Here is a 15,569-nt window from a genome sequence, read left to right on the forward strand (position 1 = left end):
AAATTTCTACGGACGTAAAATCAATATGCCGAACTTGACCTTCTTGCGGTAAAAGCAATACAAAACTCACTTGACCGTATATTTTCCTGTTTCACTGTCGTGGCAACAAAAAGGATGTTTGGACAGCAGAAAATGACGGTAAAAAGAAAAGATGTAGTATACATTGAGGTCCAAATGTAACGAAATGAAAAATACCCTACTAACATAATAAAACAGATATACGCCTATTAAAAATATTCAATCTCTTCCAAAATTCATCGACCAAAGATCAAAATTTTACAATATCTAGTACTTATTGAGTTTGGTTCACAAAACATTGGATAGGTTAATTATTAATAACGAAATAATGTTCGTGGCGAGGGACCAGATACTTTATTCAATTCCATGTACACATTATTACGGGCCTACTTCACTGCGGAATGTAAACGATCCCAGAGATCGACGGATTTATACCTAATGAACGTGACCATAGCAGAGATTCGAGATATTTGCCGGATTCACGACATCGCATCTACATATTCAAAATCCCTGTGTTGATAAAATTCGCAAAGAAATTGGGTAACTTCTTGTGGGCTACAAGATTTTAAAATCATGCAATGTAACAGAATACTACTCGTATAATAATAAATATTTGTTTATTATTAATTTCATACAATTATTATCTTTATTTTGAGTGCAGATAAAAGCTTAAATTTACTTTTCATTATTTTTGGTTTCATATAGTGTTTGTGTGTGTAAATAAAAGTGTTTAAATACTTTCACAATAAATGTATTTTTCTAACAATATATAAAGCTTTTATTATCCATTTTTTAACGTATTTTTTCGCTCATTAACGTAGGTATGTTTACACCTATTTACCTAAATATTCATATAAATTGCTTGTAATACAATTATGTGACTTGTTAACAGTTTAGTACATTCAGCAATACCGCAATCGACTCAGGTATCCCGTCCGAGTAGAGGGGCGGAACGGCTAGCACTGCTACTTCAGTAACCACAGCTTCTAATTGCCCCCGTTACCTTCCGTCTGCGATTGCATAAGCAGAGCTGTGTTACGTAAGCACATATAGGTACAGTTAGATATCTCAAGCAAAACAACAAGCAAACATTTCACAATACAGTTGATATATGTATTGGTATTATGCTAATAAGCATAAAAGCTCAGAAATAATCGCTTGATGCGAAAATCCTATGAAATTACAGGTTACTTGTGAGTTATCTGTTGGTACTTCTTACTAAACACTCTCATTCCTTTGATGTACTGTACAATTCCAATTGGCTAAGATAATCGGTGCTATGGAAGTAACGTTAAGCAATAGATCCTATTAAGATATGCTTTTACTTTCTGTTTGTTAACATACGACTGTCAAAGTGATCTTCGTTATCACGGTATAGCAGCTCTTCAAACGGGGTAAGCCGTAGCACAGTTAGCTATCATGACAGTTAGCTATTAATGACAAACCAGGGAAGATTGGACAAAGACCGGGTGACAACGGAAACAGTGCTGTAGTGTCTTCGAATTGCTACGGAATAAACCCTTTAAGATTGGAAAAAAGTAACATTACATTCTATAAAGCTTCTAAGAAATGTTTCAAAGGCGAATAAAATGCCAAGGGAATGATGCACTTGAACTTTGAAACGTGTCGAGCCGGCGAGCGCGGCCGGCAGCGAGCCGGAACCCGCGGCTGTCGTATTAAAACGCCGGCTGAGTTATGAGCGGTACGCGAGTGCGGCGTTGGGGTGTTATTTGAAATTTATTAGCTAACGCGATTCCGCCCGGGGTACGGTTTTTCAGAGCACTTTTTTAATTTGAACCCACGAGCTCTGTGTATTTTCGAGGTAAAATTGGATTTACTACTATAATAGGATAGGATAGATTAGTTAGCCGTAAAATGTCATAAGTTTCACTTTTTACAAAAAGAAGCAAAATGTCTCAAACAAACAAACACATATAAATAACAGTTTTCGCTTTTATCGCCGGCCCCAAAATAGGCGGTAATTTTTTAACGATTTTTATGGAAGTAAGGACCAGAATTGGTATCATTCTTAGAAGAGCAATATTAATATCAAAATAATTATATGTATATGTAATGTTATTTCGTGTTTTCAAATGAACTGCAAATTCAGGTTATCGTAATCAATCGTCCTGTCTTTATCGGTGGAATAGTTACAGCCAAGAACCATCGTAAGCCAGTGATTTTGGCATATTTGTTCCACATGAAGGCCTCATCTGTTCACGAAATTAATTGTAGCTATAGATGTTTGGTAATGCGATCTAGTTATACAAAGATACCCTATTAGAAATATCTCTACCAACTGAACTGGAAAATAACTGCATTTTTATGTTTTCTAAATCTACACATTCATATAAAGTAGTTTAGGGGAAATAATTGTGATATTTAATTTGTTGTTAACGCCTAAACATGAAATTTAACGCAATATTTATTATTATATTTACAGAGAACTTACAATATGGATCAGTGCTGTATTATCATATTCTCTTTGAGTAATATACGGTAAATATCCCGCGGGAGGCGGGCGGGAGGCAGGGGAGAATCAGTGTGTAAATATTGTTCGTCGTTAATACAAAGGAGGGCATCTCTAGCGTATTAACGTACTTTATTTATTTATACATAAACATGAGATGTAGACACCTCATGAATATCTCGCTCCGATAACGCCTTCGCGTAGATTGATGTCGACGCGGCCGATTGGGCGTGTTCCCACTGTAAATGACGGTACGATATTGTTGTGACAGGTAAGTTTGGCTTCCGGTCCGGTCTTCAAAAAAATGTGACCGAGAATTTTTGAGGCACTACATAGTATGTATATAAAATGAATACATATCAATTTATTTTATGGATATTGTTTGGCCATGCCGTATCGATCAGTAAAACCCACGTTCATCACCTTTCACCCCGTTCTCGTTACGGGTATAAATGCTAGGGCGTGTTGCTTTTGGTTTATATTTGGTTCTTGTTAAAGGTTTACTTCCATTTCAAATACTTAAAAATGTAAGTCCCATCCTACCGCAGCGATATTCCGTAGTTTTTATCGAAATATCCCATGAAAGAGCAACAGGAACATCTGGGATGTGGACCGTCAGCTCGTTACCGCCGCGCTCGCTGAATAATGCAACTGCACCGTCCCGCCGGCCACGTGCCGCACTTGAGATGCTGTTAGCAGTTAGAACGCTATTTTACTTTCTCGATTTAGTCTTAGCTTCTAGACTCAGTTTTCTTAGGTGTTTTATGTATTCAGTGTCTAATATGATTTAAACTTGCTTCAAATATATTAAACAAGGGGGTATATATGTAAATATTACTTGTAATGAGTAGTTGTTGTGTACGTAATGGTATATAATGATGGGCAAATCTGGTTCGAAGGACAAAAACATCAAACCTGCTCTTTGGATATTAAATTTACTATACATATACATTTTTATTATATGCGGGCATGGATAACGTAATATACATATTTTACTATACTAGCCATATCATACAGAGAAGTATTTGAAATATTATTTTATTAAGAATATAATTTTATTCAGAATTATCACACATATTTCAGTTCCATTTTATTATCCCCGTGTAACTAATGTGTGCTACATAACACCCGAGTGATCAGCACAAACAGATATTCGCATGTAAATACAGCGCTATCGCGCGTGAACACACGACTGCGCGCGAATGGTGCCGCAACTGACTATAAAAATTCACTGTGTGTTACAATTGTGAATCTGGCACGTGATTGAAATCCCTGCTCTGGGAATCGAGGAATTTTTGATTACTGGACGTGTTAAAAATACAGTAAAGCAGCAAAAGAGAATGTCATTGACCTTATGGTAAGGTGTCTCCATAAGGTGAATGACATTCTATTTCGCTATCGCTCATGGACTTCGGAAAACAACCCCAAATACGGTTTATCACATTTTGGTTACCCTACTATGAGTGAATATTGTATGTGCCTCTTGTAACCACACCATTAAAACCAAAACATATCAAGCGCTACACTGCTGTAATAAGATAGTTATGGGTTATCCATCTTAATTTTATTATATTTATCCGCATAACACTAACGTACATTAACTGCAAATAGATAAAGGCAAATTAAAAAAAAACTCACCTTAAAAAATCTTACCAACCTGCTTAAAAATATTTAATAATTTCAAATTGCTAAGTAAACGTTTATTTCTTTGCATATTGCACTAGAGCTTGGCCTCCAAAGTGAAATTTACATAACCCGTATCCAAATGGCGCATTTCAGAGAGCGGCAACAACGAGCCGTAAGAAGGTCACGAGGGCCCACGTTGGGCGCCACTCGACACCACGCGTCGTCCTAACGATCTCGACCTCCTCTGCTTTTACACTTCACGACACGACGTTGCCGACACTATATTGACGTTACGTAAAAGTGACTAGGATTTTTTTACTGAATATACTTACGTTATTACATTGAGTAAAATATCGCAGTTCATTTAAGTTTTTAGAAAAAAAGTGTTATAATTTTAAACCTTTCAATTGTTTCATTTAAAACTTACAATTTTGCTTGTTGTGAAGTAAATTTAATTTTTATTAATAGGGAGCTCATTTATCTTTAATAATATGAAAATATTTGACATATATTTTTATTTATTCCCGAATGTTACGTCGTGTTGCGAAATATAAAGAGGCAGCATTTACAGAAACTCATATCAAGTTTAAAAATAAAAGTTTATCTCCCTTGTATATAACGTTTATTATATCCGTCGGGCGTCGTCCGTGCAGCGCAATTATAACTCGTGTCTCTGTACCAAATGTTGCATCTGGCAACTTTTAATTTTTTAATAAATGTACTTACTTTGTACTTATTACTTTCGTAAAGTAGCAGAAGTGGCAATATGTAACACAATGTATATATAAATTGTTTCCAGATTAAAGACTTAAGTCTCTTATGAATGCTTTACTTACGTTAAAGAAAATGATCTTATTAAAAATACTTTAATTTTCTAACAACAAGGCACTACGTATAGTATACATAAACTTACGAAAACTGTGCCTGCCCCATCTCTAAATTTAGTTATAATGTTGCATACACGAGTACGTTGTTCATAATCCGTATCCGTGAATGATAAATGTCCTGTCACGACAACAAGGAAACTTCACCGGGCGGCTCGCACCCGAGCCAAACCCGCGGTACAGCGCCAAGATAGAGGAGTCTCACATTAATGAAACTCACCATCTGTTTCATGGTTATTAATTATAGTTTAGTTATATAGAAAACTAATAGTGCCCGCGGCTTCGAACGCATTTTGGAAAAAACACAACATACATAATAACTAATAATTTGTACCTTCATTGGAATGACAGTGACACCATCTGTCGAAAATTGGTCGTACCAACTCAAAAACTTTCGTGCACAACAACTTTGCTAAGGATCATCTTATGAGCAAATGCATAGTTTACGATTCTATAAAGGACAGACAAATATTGAATTTTATATTTATAGGTTTAATTTGTCACATAATATTACTTCCCAGAATTTGATCCTTATAAGAGACATTATCAGATAGTGGAATAATATGGAGGGTGTATTTTTTTTCAAAATGAACTCGTTTGATTCCCAGCTAGGGAAAAAGATATTTTAAAAAAGTAATGATGCAGTTTTAGTTTTATAAAAATCAGTCTCGTAACTCCTTTCAGCATTTTTCGCTAATCCTTATAGTTTCGGATTTGGCCCTGAACGCCTATTTGAAAAATTCACCCTGTATATAAATTTAAACTCATTTCATAAAAATAATTTTAAGTTCGTCCATTGTAGTACATTTAAAATTACATGAATATATACTTTATATATTCGCGATCCCGAGCCTATCTATCTAGATCAATTTATCATCCGAAGTATCATCGTAAAAAGATCCACTTTAGGTTCTGGTTACAGGCTATAAGGATAGAGATCCAGTTTCGAGAATCCGGACCCCAAAGATCATCTCATTATTTTGTCATAATCTACGGGGACGAAATAGTCAAACCAGCCTAGTGATACCAAAATATTATATTTACGCGATATTGGTACATTACATAGTTAACTATACCTCTCACTCGAGGGGTCGAGGTTCGACTCCATGGTACCGATATTCTCAGAGTTATATGCGTATTAGAAATTCATTATCACTTACTAAAACTATGGGATGGTAATAGATTGACAAGGATATAGGTAATTTTATTACTTGTAAATATTTCAGCTCGATTTTTTCTTCGAAACTTTTTCAAGGAAAAACAAAGTTTCGAAGAAGCCCTATTCGTTATTAACTGTATGGGTTCAGATATCAAGAGATCGTCGTCATAATTACTCTTGTTTACTCTTACTTTTTATTTATTAATAATTCTTTATACATGTTTATTTTTGACTGAAAACATCATTGCCATTGCCATATAAGATAATTTTAACAAAGGTACTTTCGGCATGAATTATTGAATTTTATGACGTATATGTACAATTGTACATATTATGTGCGCGATACATGCTTTAAGAGTATTTGAAAGTCTTTTATTTGTATTTTCATTTTTATTAAGTCAATAGGATGGAACAATTGATTGTTTTTGAAGTAAATTTTTACATTTTAGTACCAAAAAATATATTTCCACTTACATGTGCCGCATAACATTAACTGTAGCATGTTCGTAGCAGCTCGTAGCATTGGTAGCACTTCTACGCAGAAAAAACATAATATTCAAGGATGTTCTTTAAAACTGCTGATTAACAAAAAACTAAAAAATACGGCTTGAAAATGTTTCATATCTGTTTGGACTGTACAATTCTGTTTCACGCCTACTTTACAACTTTTTTAAAATATAATAGTAATAGTAGAACGACACTATAGTTGCCGGCTTGCCGCATAGGGGTCAGAGATTGAGTCAAAGCTAGGCTTCAAGAAAAAAATACAGACCTGTATTAGGCGTGACGAACTTATTAATAGCTCAAAACACATGGCGGGGTAAAAATTCTAATATACATGTCTATGAAGGTAATATAAATCATGTACAGAAAGCGTATAAAAATGCTTTCTGGAATAAGCTTTTGTGAGCTCCACATATCAAATCCTTTTACTTTAAGGCCCTGTACAATTTAATACTCAACTTAAATAACGTGTTTGATTCAAGTGATGCTTTGATGTGTAGGCTTATAATACTCTCGCGCCTTTTGTAGCACTGAGCGCCGAGAAATTGTAATTTCAGTAAGCAATTTAATAAATACTGTTACCATGGTTATTCAGAATAATATACTGTATTTTACCGACTGCAAAAAAGGATAAGGTATTATTTACGGTTGTATGATTTTTTTTTATAAATGTGCTACACTATCCTCACACATTAAATAATATTGGATATTCTTAACTTATCCTCATAATGTAAAGGCACATATTTTTTTTGTAAAAATCACATTAAGATCGATTGTCTTCTATGACTAGCACATGAAAGGGAACTACCGGCTGAATTCAATATATAGATTAAATATACGCCTTTTAATTTCTTAATATGTAATAATAAATAAGTGAATAAGATATATGTATGAAATGCTAAATCAAATTAATGTACCTTCACATCCTGAATTTGTATTTGACCTTTGTAAAATGAATGTGTAGGCGTCCCTTAAGTCCAAACATCTTATCCCGTCAACCGGGAGCCGTATCTCCCACAGCGTCCGCGCCAGGCGCCGCCCGCGCGGAATATCTGCTAATGACATCGGCCGCATCCATTCCGTTTTATGCAGCTCGCTGGAAAATTTCATATTGTTCGCCCTGAGCCATTGTGGATTGGAAATTAATTTGATATGAAGGCTTACCTGTATAGACGGAGAGATAGAGAATCATTGGTACACATGTCACCAATCCCAAATTGGATTAGACCACTACCTGAGGTTGGCCACAAATGCATTGATACCTCTGAGGAATAACTTGGAACGCCTCGAACTAGTAGGTCTCCCTTCAAAGCAAAACACTCAACACTGTTGTTATTAGGCAGCACCACAAAAGAGTTCTACCATGTTGTTAAGTATCCACTACGCCTACGACGCAAAGCTACTTATATCGGGAGTCGTAAATGCGTTAAAGTAGAGCACTTTTACGACGCGCCTCGTGTAAAGTCCCCCAGGTAAGGCATTTAATGTCAGCTTCAAAATGTACTTTAAGCTTTTAGTGCTTTGGTTTGTAAACAGTGAAACTCGCTAGGGAGTTCCTTCATAAGCCAAATTCCAGCTTAAATATCTCAGGCGGCATGAATTCTGAGGCCCTGCGTTAGTCCCCATTGGCTTGTAATAACTATATAGATAAGAGTATAGAATACATTTTGAATAAAATGACTATTGCATTAGGTTCCCTTTGTCGTGATTATGTTAGATTATTGTCAAACAAATTAATTTTGGCAATCGAAAAACTCCATTAATCATAATTGTTTCAATTATTTTATTTGATTTATTATAATTTATGAGATATAATAAAATATAGTCTATTTCAATGAAAGGCTTAAGTGTGTGATATTGTTGGTGACTTCATCTGTAATTATGAAGAAAATACTTCATTATTGACATTTTATTTCATGTCCCAAGCTTCTTTCGTTCTCAAACAGCATTTTAAAATGCCACTCAACAATACATACAAACGACTTAGCTACAAGTTGTGCATACAAAGGCGTCTTGCATATTACGTTCACTACCTTTGTAGTAATTCAATGTCGTGCGCTTGGTTCGCACAATAAGGCTTTTCTGTGAGGCAGTATCGTATTCTTGGAACCTGCATTTTGTATTATGAGATGTATGCAGAGTTACCTAACTCGATTTTAATAGAATACTAAGAATACATGCTGCTATATCTCCATTGCACTAAAATGTAAATGTGTGTGAATAATTATATTTATTTTTTCTATTCTATTATCTTAATAATTACTTTAATATTTGGTCCTAATATTATTAATTATTTATAACGTTGTTCTCAAAACTAATACGATGTGGGAAATCAGATAATCATTGAAAGAAATCAGCGTAGATCCGTGTATGTTTTAATTAAACAAAATCAATAAATGAATACTAATGAAATAGAATTTAATAAAATACTATTTATGCTAAATTGGAGGAAGTTATTCCCGCTTGCTTTAGCTCAGTGTGGAGGTTTGGAGCGAGCCGCGAGCTAAGTCGAAGGCGACAGTTCATTAAAACTTGGCGGCACACAAGTCGTGCTCGTACTTCCGCAATTACACGAAGCCTTAAGTGGTGACCTACAAACTGGAGTTTCAATTTTATGTTATAAAATAGCCAGCGAGCGAAGTTGTCAACGACGGGAAATATAAATCATTTCCGTTAGTTGTCATCGCTTCAGACAGTTACGGGTGTCTCACCCGTGCCTAGCAGAGTGCAGAATAAAAAAGTTAGCAACTAATAACTCTCATGCAGCCATCGTCTCATCAATAATAGATCAGCCATCATATTACTCATTATGATAATCTACTTTTAATTTAATTTTAGATGTGTTCAGAAGGAATAGAGAGTGTGATTTCGGTGCGCGCGCACCGTCACAGAAAAGGGACATGACAAAAAGTTTCCATTTTTTGTGTAGTAATTTCATGGATTTTTAATAATAACTCATAAAGTTTTAATAAAACTAGTTTTTATGGTACTCTGGCTGGATGCAATGCATGTTATAACTCACTGCAATGCAAGCGTCTCTCCTCATAACTAGTTGAGCCCTACAACCTACTCCGCCATGCTGTTCTAATGTAGATTGATGGAATCCTTTATTCTACTAAACCATAATTACACCTAGCCTTGTTTACAAATCAAATAATATAATTGGAAAACATGTATGTAATTAAACAAATCAAGGTTTCGAATACTCACGAGAGCACACTTTGTCTCGTTTTGAAGGTTAATTACAGTTGATAATTACGATCCAGCAATGTTGTCCGAGAACTTAATTACGTATGTTTAACGTTTCTTTTTGAGGTTTTGTTTAAAGTACAATGACAATAATGCAACGAAATATTTTCGGTATTTTGCAAACATTTCAACATCATCCATCCTAGTGTAATTCTCATATTATATATATAAAATGGTTAAAGTATCAGTATAATATGATTGTAGACTGTTGGTGTAGGAACCCTCACAATTTACCCAGGAGGCACTACCATCGAATCTTTGTCTACTAGATGTCAGAAATTTATCGTTGCTGTGTTTTGTTTTAGGTTTCGATTGACAGATGCATTTTTTTGAAGCATTTTAATTTATTCTCCAGGAATCTTATTATTTATCTGTATTCAATTTCAGATAAGACACGATTTATTCAAGAAATTCGTCACAAATTTCAATAAATAAAATCATAATACTTTTTGTCACAATGAAAGAACTATTGTAATGCGTGCTTTTTTACAAATTCATGGCACGATATCGTAACAAAGCTAAACTTTTACACTTTCTAAAGTATTTATTCTGAATACACTAACACAATTAGGCATTGTGCGCGGAGTTGCTTGTGTTCCCACTTATCGGCGGAGACACGCGGCGTTACGTGTAATTGCGCTAACTTTCCGCCCCCGCGGCTTTGTGTGTTTTAAGAGCTGTATGTGTGGTAAACACTATTAACAGTTCGCCACGGTTGTTCGTTGGGAAGTTTTATTCTAGGCCTCTTTAATATTTTCATGTTATCTTTTCGCGTCAGGATGTTTCTGTTCCATTTTTAAGGTTTTTGTTCTGTAAATCGGTCTCAAAGAGCAAAAAGCTTAACCACTGTCAGACCCTATTTTATAGGTTTTTTAATTGCCTACTTATCAAATAATTCAGTCCATTTGAACTTCTAGACTTATGACTGTTTGAATATTTTGTAATTCAAGATTAATAAGCAAAAGATATACTTCTCCAACTTAAAGAGTTAGTAAACACTAATTAATTTTAACATAGTCAAAACTTGGTTTTGCAGTGACAGTTTACTAAGTCTGGTGTCAAAGTAGCCACGGACCTGAGAAACGGCGCTTGGAACATTAATTTATACAAATTTAGCTCCCCGGCCATTAGTAGTCAAAGCAAACTGAGTTTAAATTATAAATAAGTTAGTCTGAATATACAGCTATGCAGGCACACCCACATATTTTAAATAATTGTGTTTGCAAAGAAACATAGATAATTTAAATAATGAACAGCTATTACATAGTTCTGTCGTACTCAGCTATTTTATTTAAATTAATTTCTGAGGTCTACGGCGTAGCGCCCGTAGCTATCTCCTACGATGCTACGAAGAATAATAATGTTGATACAGTCAAGGGCGCCCCCGTTGTTAAATTTTAGATACATTACAGAATTATTATTTACACAACTTTGGAATATTACGCATTACTTGAATATACAATATTTTAATTTCTTTCTTGTTTAACCAGTTAATTGTTTTCTCAGATATTAATGGAATCATCGATATGTTTGTAATAGTGGCTTATTAAATGAAATCTTGTTGTTGATTACAAGACGAACTCGTGGAGTGAATCTAGGTCGTGTGGCTGTCCCTGTAGCTCCGGGACCAGAATAGGGCTACGGTATCCCTTGCCTGTCGTAAGAGGCGACTAATTGGGGGCTCCTTGCGGGCGGCGAGAGTGGGAGAACGAACCGTCTAGCAAGCGACCCCTGGAAGGACGGCGGTATGTGTGGTCGCATAGCGTCGTAAACACCAGACGATGTGACGAGCTCTGAAGCTCATCCGGGCGGAGCCCGAAGGGGCAATGCGTTCAGAGGACTCTGGTTGCGTTCCGTAGGAGATCCCGGAGTCCTCTTTGTAACGCTGAGGACGGCCACCGGGGGGGTTTTAGTGCGGTAAGAATCCCACATAACCCTGTGCCGCACCCACAGCACCGGGTACCTTTTGAAGGTTTCCCGCTCGTCAAAAAAAAAAAAAAGGTCGTGTGGCTACTGTTGCTTAATCTAAATGCTGATATATAACTTTCATATTTTAAACATTAACAAATTGATTCTGGTGTTACAATCCCTTACAACTTTAAATGCGCATGCATGAATATATTAGACGTATTATCTCGGTAACTAACGAGAGTTCAAAATACAAAAGAGGGACCTGAATAATAAAATTTAAACATTTCATTCCCTTGAACAATCCTAAGGCAAAGGCCAGATAAAAGCGACGTCAGGAGGACGTGGACGCGGCACCACGTTCATCTACTGTCACAAAAGCATGCATAAGTAATCCGAAGTATTTTATGCCCTAGCGACGTTTCTCGTATATAGTAATTGTACATCTTTCATGTAAAAAATTAAAAATAAACAGACGCCGCAGTCGCACATTGTCTGCGCCTCGTGTCGCTTCTGTGTGGCCTACATGGAAGAAAAGCCTGGCAACAGCTTCAAAAACAAAACGATTCAGTGTAACGAATGTACCGTTTGAAGGAATTCATATATGAGCATTTTGTATACAGAGTATTTTGTTATTTATTTTTCCTCAAAACATTATATAATATTACGGTTGAATTGGTGCTATTTTTTCTACGTAGAAAGAAGGTTTACAAATACTCTACCGACGCATATCAAACCGATTGCATTCAGTGCCAATCAGAATCTCGCATGAGTCGTTACTTTGTGCGATATTAAACGTGTGAGCAAACATAATTTGACATCAGAATCAGATCATATTCCCGAATTCACGTAATGGCGCTCAATTATTCGGACAATTGCAACTTCTGCTTCGATGCAATATTGCATAACGCATTGTGTTCCACTTTTTGTTCTCGTCGTTACTCCACATCTGTCCCACTGCTGGGCACGGGTCACCTCTCAGAGTAAGATGGATTTGACCATAGTCCAACGCACGATTATCGTACATTACCCGGAGATGAATGAAGTGCATAACGTTATTTCTAAACCGTTATGTTATATTATGCTTTCAAGAAACCTTTGTTAAAGGTTAAGAATTTCTTGCACACAATATTCAAATATGTTTGAGGTCGGTATTGTCAAAAATGTCTTGAAAATATTATCGAACAGGCACCTTGAACTTTGTCACGCGAACGGTCTTACTGTACCAGAGTGTCAACGTCATATGGACATATTTTTAGAATTTAGTACAATACATTTGTTGTTTACAGTACCGTCACCATGACCGTAAAGGTTTAGTGGATTTAGGCGTAGAACGTCAGAAATGCATAACTACAGTTACCTATTTTAACTTCATAACAGCGACCACGTGAATTACCTGCTTGATTTTGGAAGCCGTAACGATAAATCTGTCATCATGAAGTTGACTAAAATCAGTATAATAGGACTTGTACACTGTTTTTAGTAATTACAGATGTCTCCGGGCGGGTTTTCGACCAATTAGCATCAGCTGAAGTGCTTGGGTTTCTTCTATGATATAAATTAGGGAATGAACCTCGTTTTCCGGTCGTATATCTAAACCTTCGCACCATGTAGTCTTCATAATCAGGTCGGCAATCGGAAATTTGGTCAAATACTAAAAATATATCTTAAGCAACCATTTGTAGGAATAAAATCGATATGACCGTTAACACAATAGTAAGAAACATTGTAACTAAAAAATAACAGGGTGGTAGAACTTTTTCAGGTTCAATTTTGCTGGCACCATTCCACATCTATTTATTACAGGCTCGATTCTAAAAATAGCGGAGTAAAAACATGGGTATACAGAAATAAGGCTTAGCCGTGTCACGCGGCCAATGCAGCGTGAAGCCCGCTCCTGCACTCGTGGTGTTACTGGACCGCGAAGTGCCGTCACCGTGGAATTATGTTCATTATACTGGAAATTTTAATGACTAAGTGCACTGTGTACCTACTTTGTACTTAAACAAAGTTCATGGCACAAGGCAGAGAGAGAGAGATGTGTGGAGTACATAGCTCTGTAACACTTTCATCGCACAGGAAATATCAGGTTAACATGTGCAAGATGTGAAATGACTTTCCTTCTGAGGTACTTCCGGAGCGCTATGACATGGGGCTCTTCAAGAAAGGTGCAAAATGAGCTCTCATCCAAAGCTGTCGATGCAATGGCAATGACTACTTTCCATCAGTAACCAGGCTGCTTAATCGTTAGCTTAAACTAAAAAAATCAACAACGAGTGCGGTAATTTCTTGGATGTTTTAGCGCTAGGTTATGTTAAAGCAAATGTTGAAGCACTGCGATATATACAATGATGAGAGGAATTTATAAAAAGGAAAGTCAAATCCTCTAATTTAACTGAAGCACCGTAGAGAATAGAGCTGACATTAACGCGTCCCAGTTTCCCAAATTCTACATTAATATCCGGCGGAAGTAATATTTGCGGCTGCGGACTTTTTCTTTTTTTCTATTCTGTGGATTCTCTGACCTGAATAATGTATTATGTGACTTTAGAAATACTAGCTTTGACATGTGGCTTTACCCATATTTATACAAAATATCAAAGTCGCTCTACTCTTCTGTCTAGTTCCACTCGCTTGATTCACCTACGCATGTAAAGATCCCAATGGCTATTTTCATTGATCTCTCGACTAATACTACAGAAAGGTGAAGCTGTTCTTCAAGCTTTTATTTAACTTGCTTTGTTAGGGCGTCTGAATATGCGGATCAAATTCAGCAACTGAATTTTAAACCCGTTAATCGCAACAGAGCAAAAGTTCGCATACACATTTAGTTTGGATAACAATATTTGATTAACATAACTACGTCATTCAAAATTCAATATGGCGCTCGGCCCAGAGAGACAGATGCCCCAAGATGGCGGACTAATTATTTTTAAGCATCTCGATGAAAGGATTTTCTGAGAAGAATTAGAAAATGCTTGAAAATAAAATTTTTTTGAATATAAATGTAAATGTTATTGTATGTTCCAGGGTATATTCCGCCTGGCGTGCGAGCACGTGATCCGCACGATGCGCCGGGGCCGCGAGACGCTGCTGACGCTGCTGGAGGCGTTCGTGTACGACCCGCTGGTGGAGTGGGGCGGCGCACGGCGGCGGCGCGGCGGCCGCCAGCTGTGGGCGGCGCGCGCGATGCTCGCCGTGCGCGTCAAGGAGCTTAAGCACGCCGCCGCTGAGAACACGTATGTATTCGTATGATTTGTATGTAGAGGTGCGTGTACTCTTGGATGAAGGCTGAAGGTAGCTTGGTATACTTATCGCCATACTGCTAGTCCACTCTGAAGTTGTTCCGAGCAGGTGTAGTCATACAATTTGCTATGGCAACGCGATTCATTTCTATATTCAGAACGGACTAGCAGTTTTACATGGACTATACGCCTCATCGGCTCCTCAGGTCGGTGTTAAATCCTACCGCTGGAGACGGGTCTTTACCCAAAAATTCTATGTTTGATTTTTTAGAGTAAATTACGACTTAGCGGTGCCCGCCGGTGATCTAAGGTGAAACTTACTTGGCTCGCATGCATGAAATTTAGCCACAAACAGTTATTCATCTACTCCCGACCGCGTGTAACATTGCCTAACTTTGTAGATTGGTTAATATTTACATAAGACACAAAGTATAGCTAGCTAGCTAAGTTGTGTGCTGAGTATCAAAGTAACACGTATCTTTCCAGGCAAGTTCATACGCCAAATC

The 15,569-nt window shown here is 36.7% G+C and overlaps 1 protein-coding gene across 1 annotated transcript in view; it reads left to right on the forward strand.

Annotated features, from left to right (window-relative positions):
- nonC (serine/threonine-protein kinase Smg1) overlaps positions 1-15,569 on the forward strand; it is a 117,148-nt gene that overhangs the window by 90,355 nt on the left and 11,224 nt on the right. Inside the window, exon 2 of the mRNA XM_073091622.1 lies at positions 14,849-15,057. Coding sequence (XP_072947723.1) covers positions 14,849-15,057 — 209 coding nt within the window. The remainder of the gene's footprint in view (positions 1-14,848; positions 15,058-15,569) is intronic.

Source organism: Epargyreus clarus, unplaced genomic scaffold, assembly GCF_041222505.1.
Source record: "Epargyreus clarus isolate Ecla_fem2 unplaced genomic scaffold, WU_Ecla_fem_2.2 ptg000034l, whole genome shotgun sequence".
Taxonomy (NCBI): domain Eukaryota; kingdom Metazoa; phylum Arthropoda; class Insecta; order Lepidoptera; family Hesperiidae; genus Epargyreus; species Epargyreus clarus.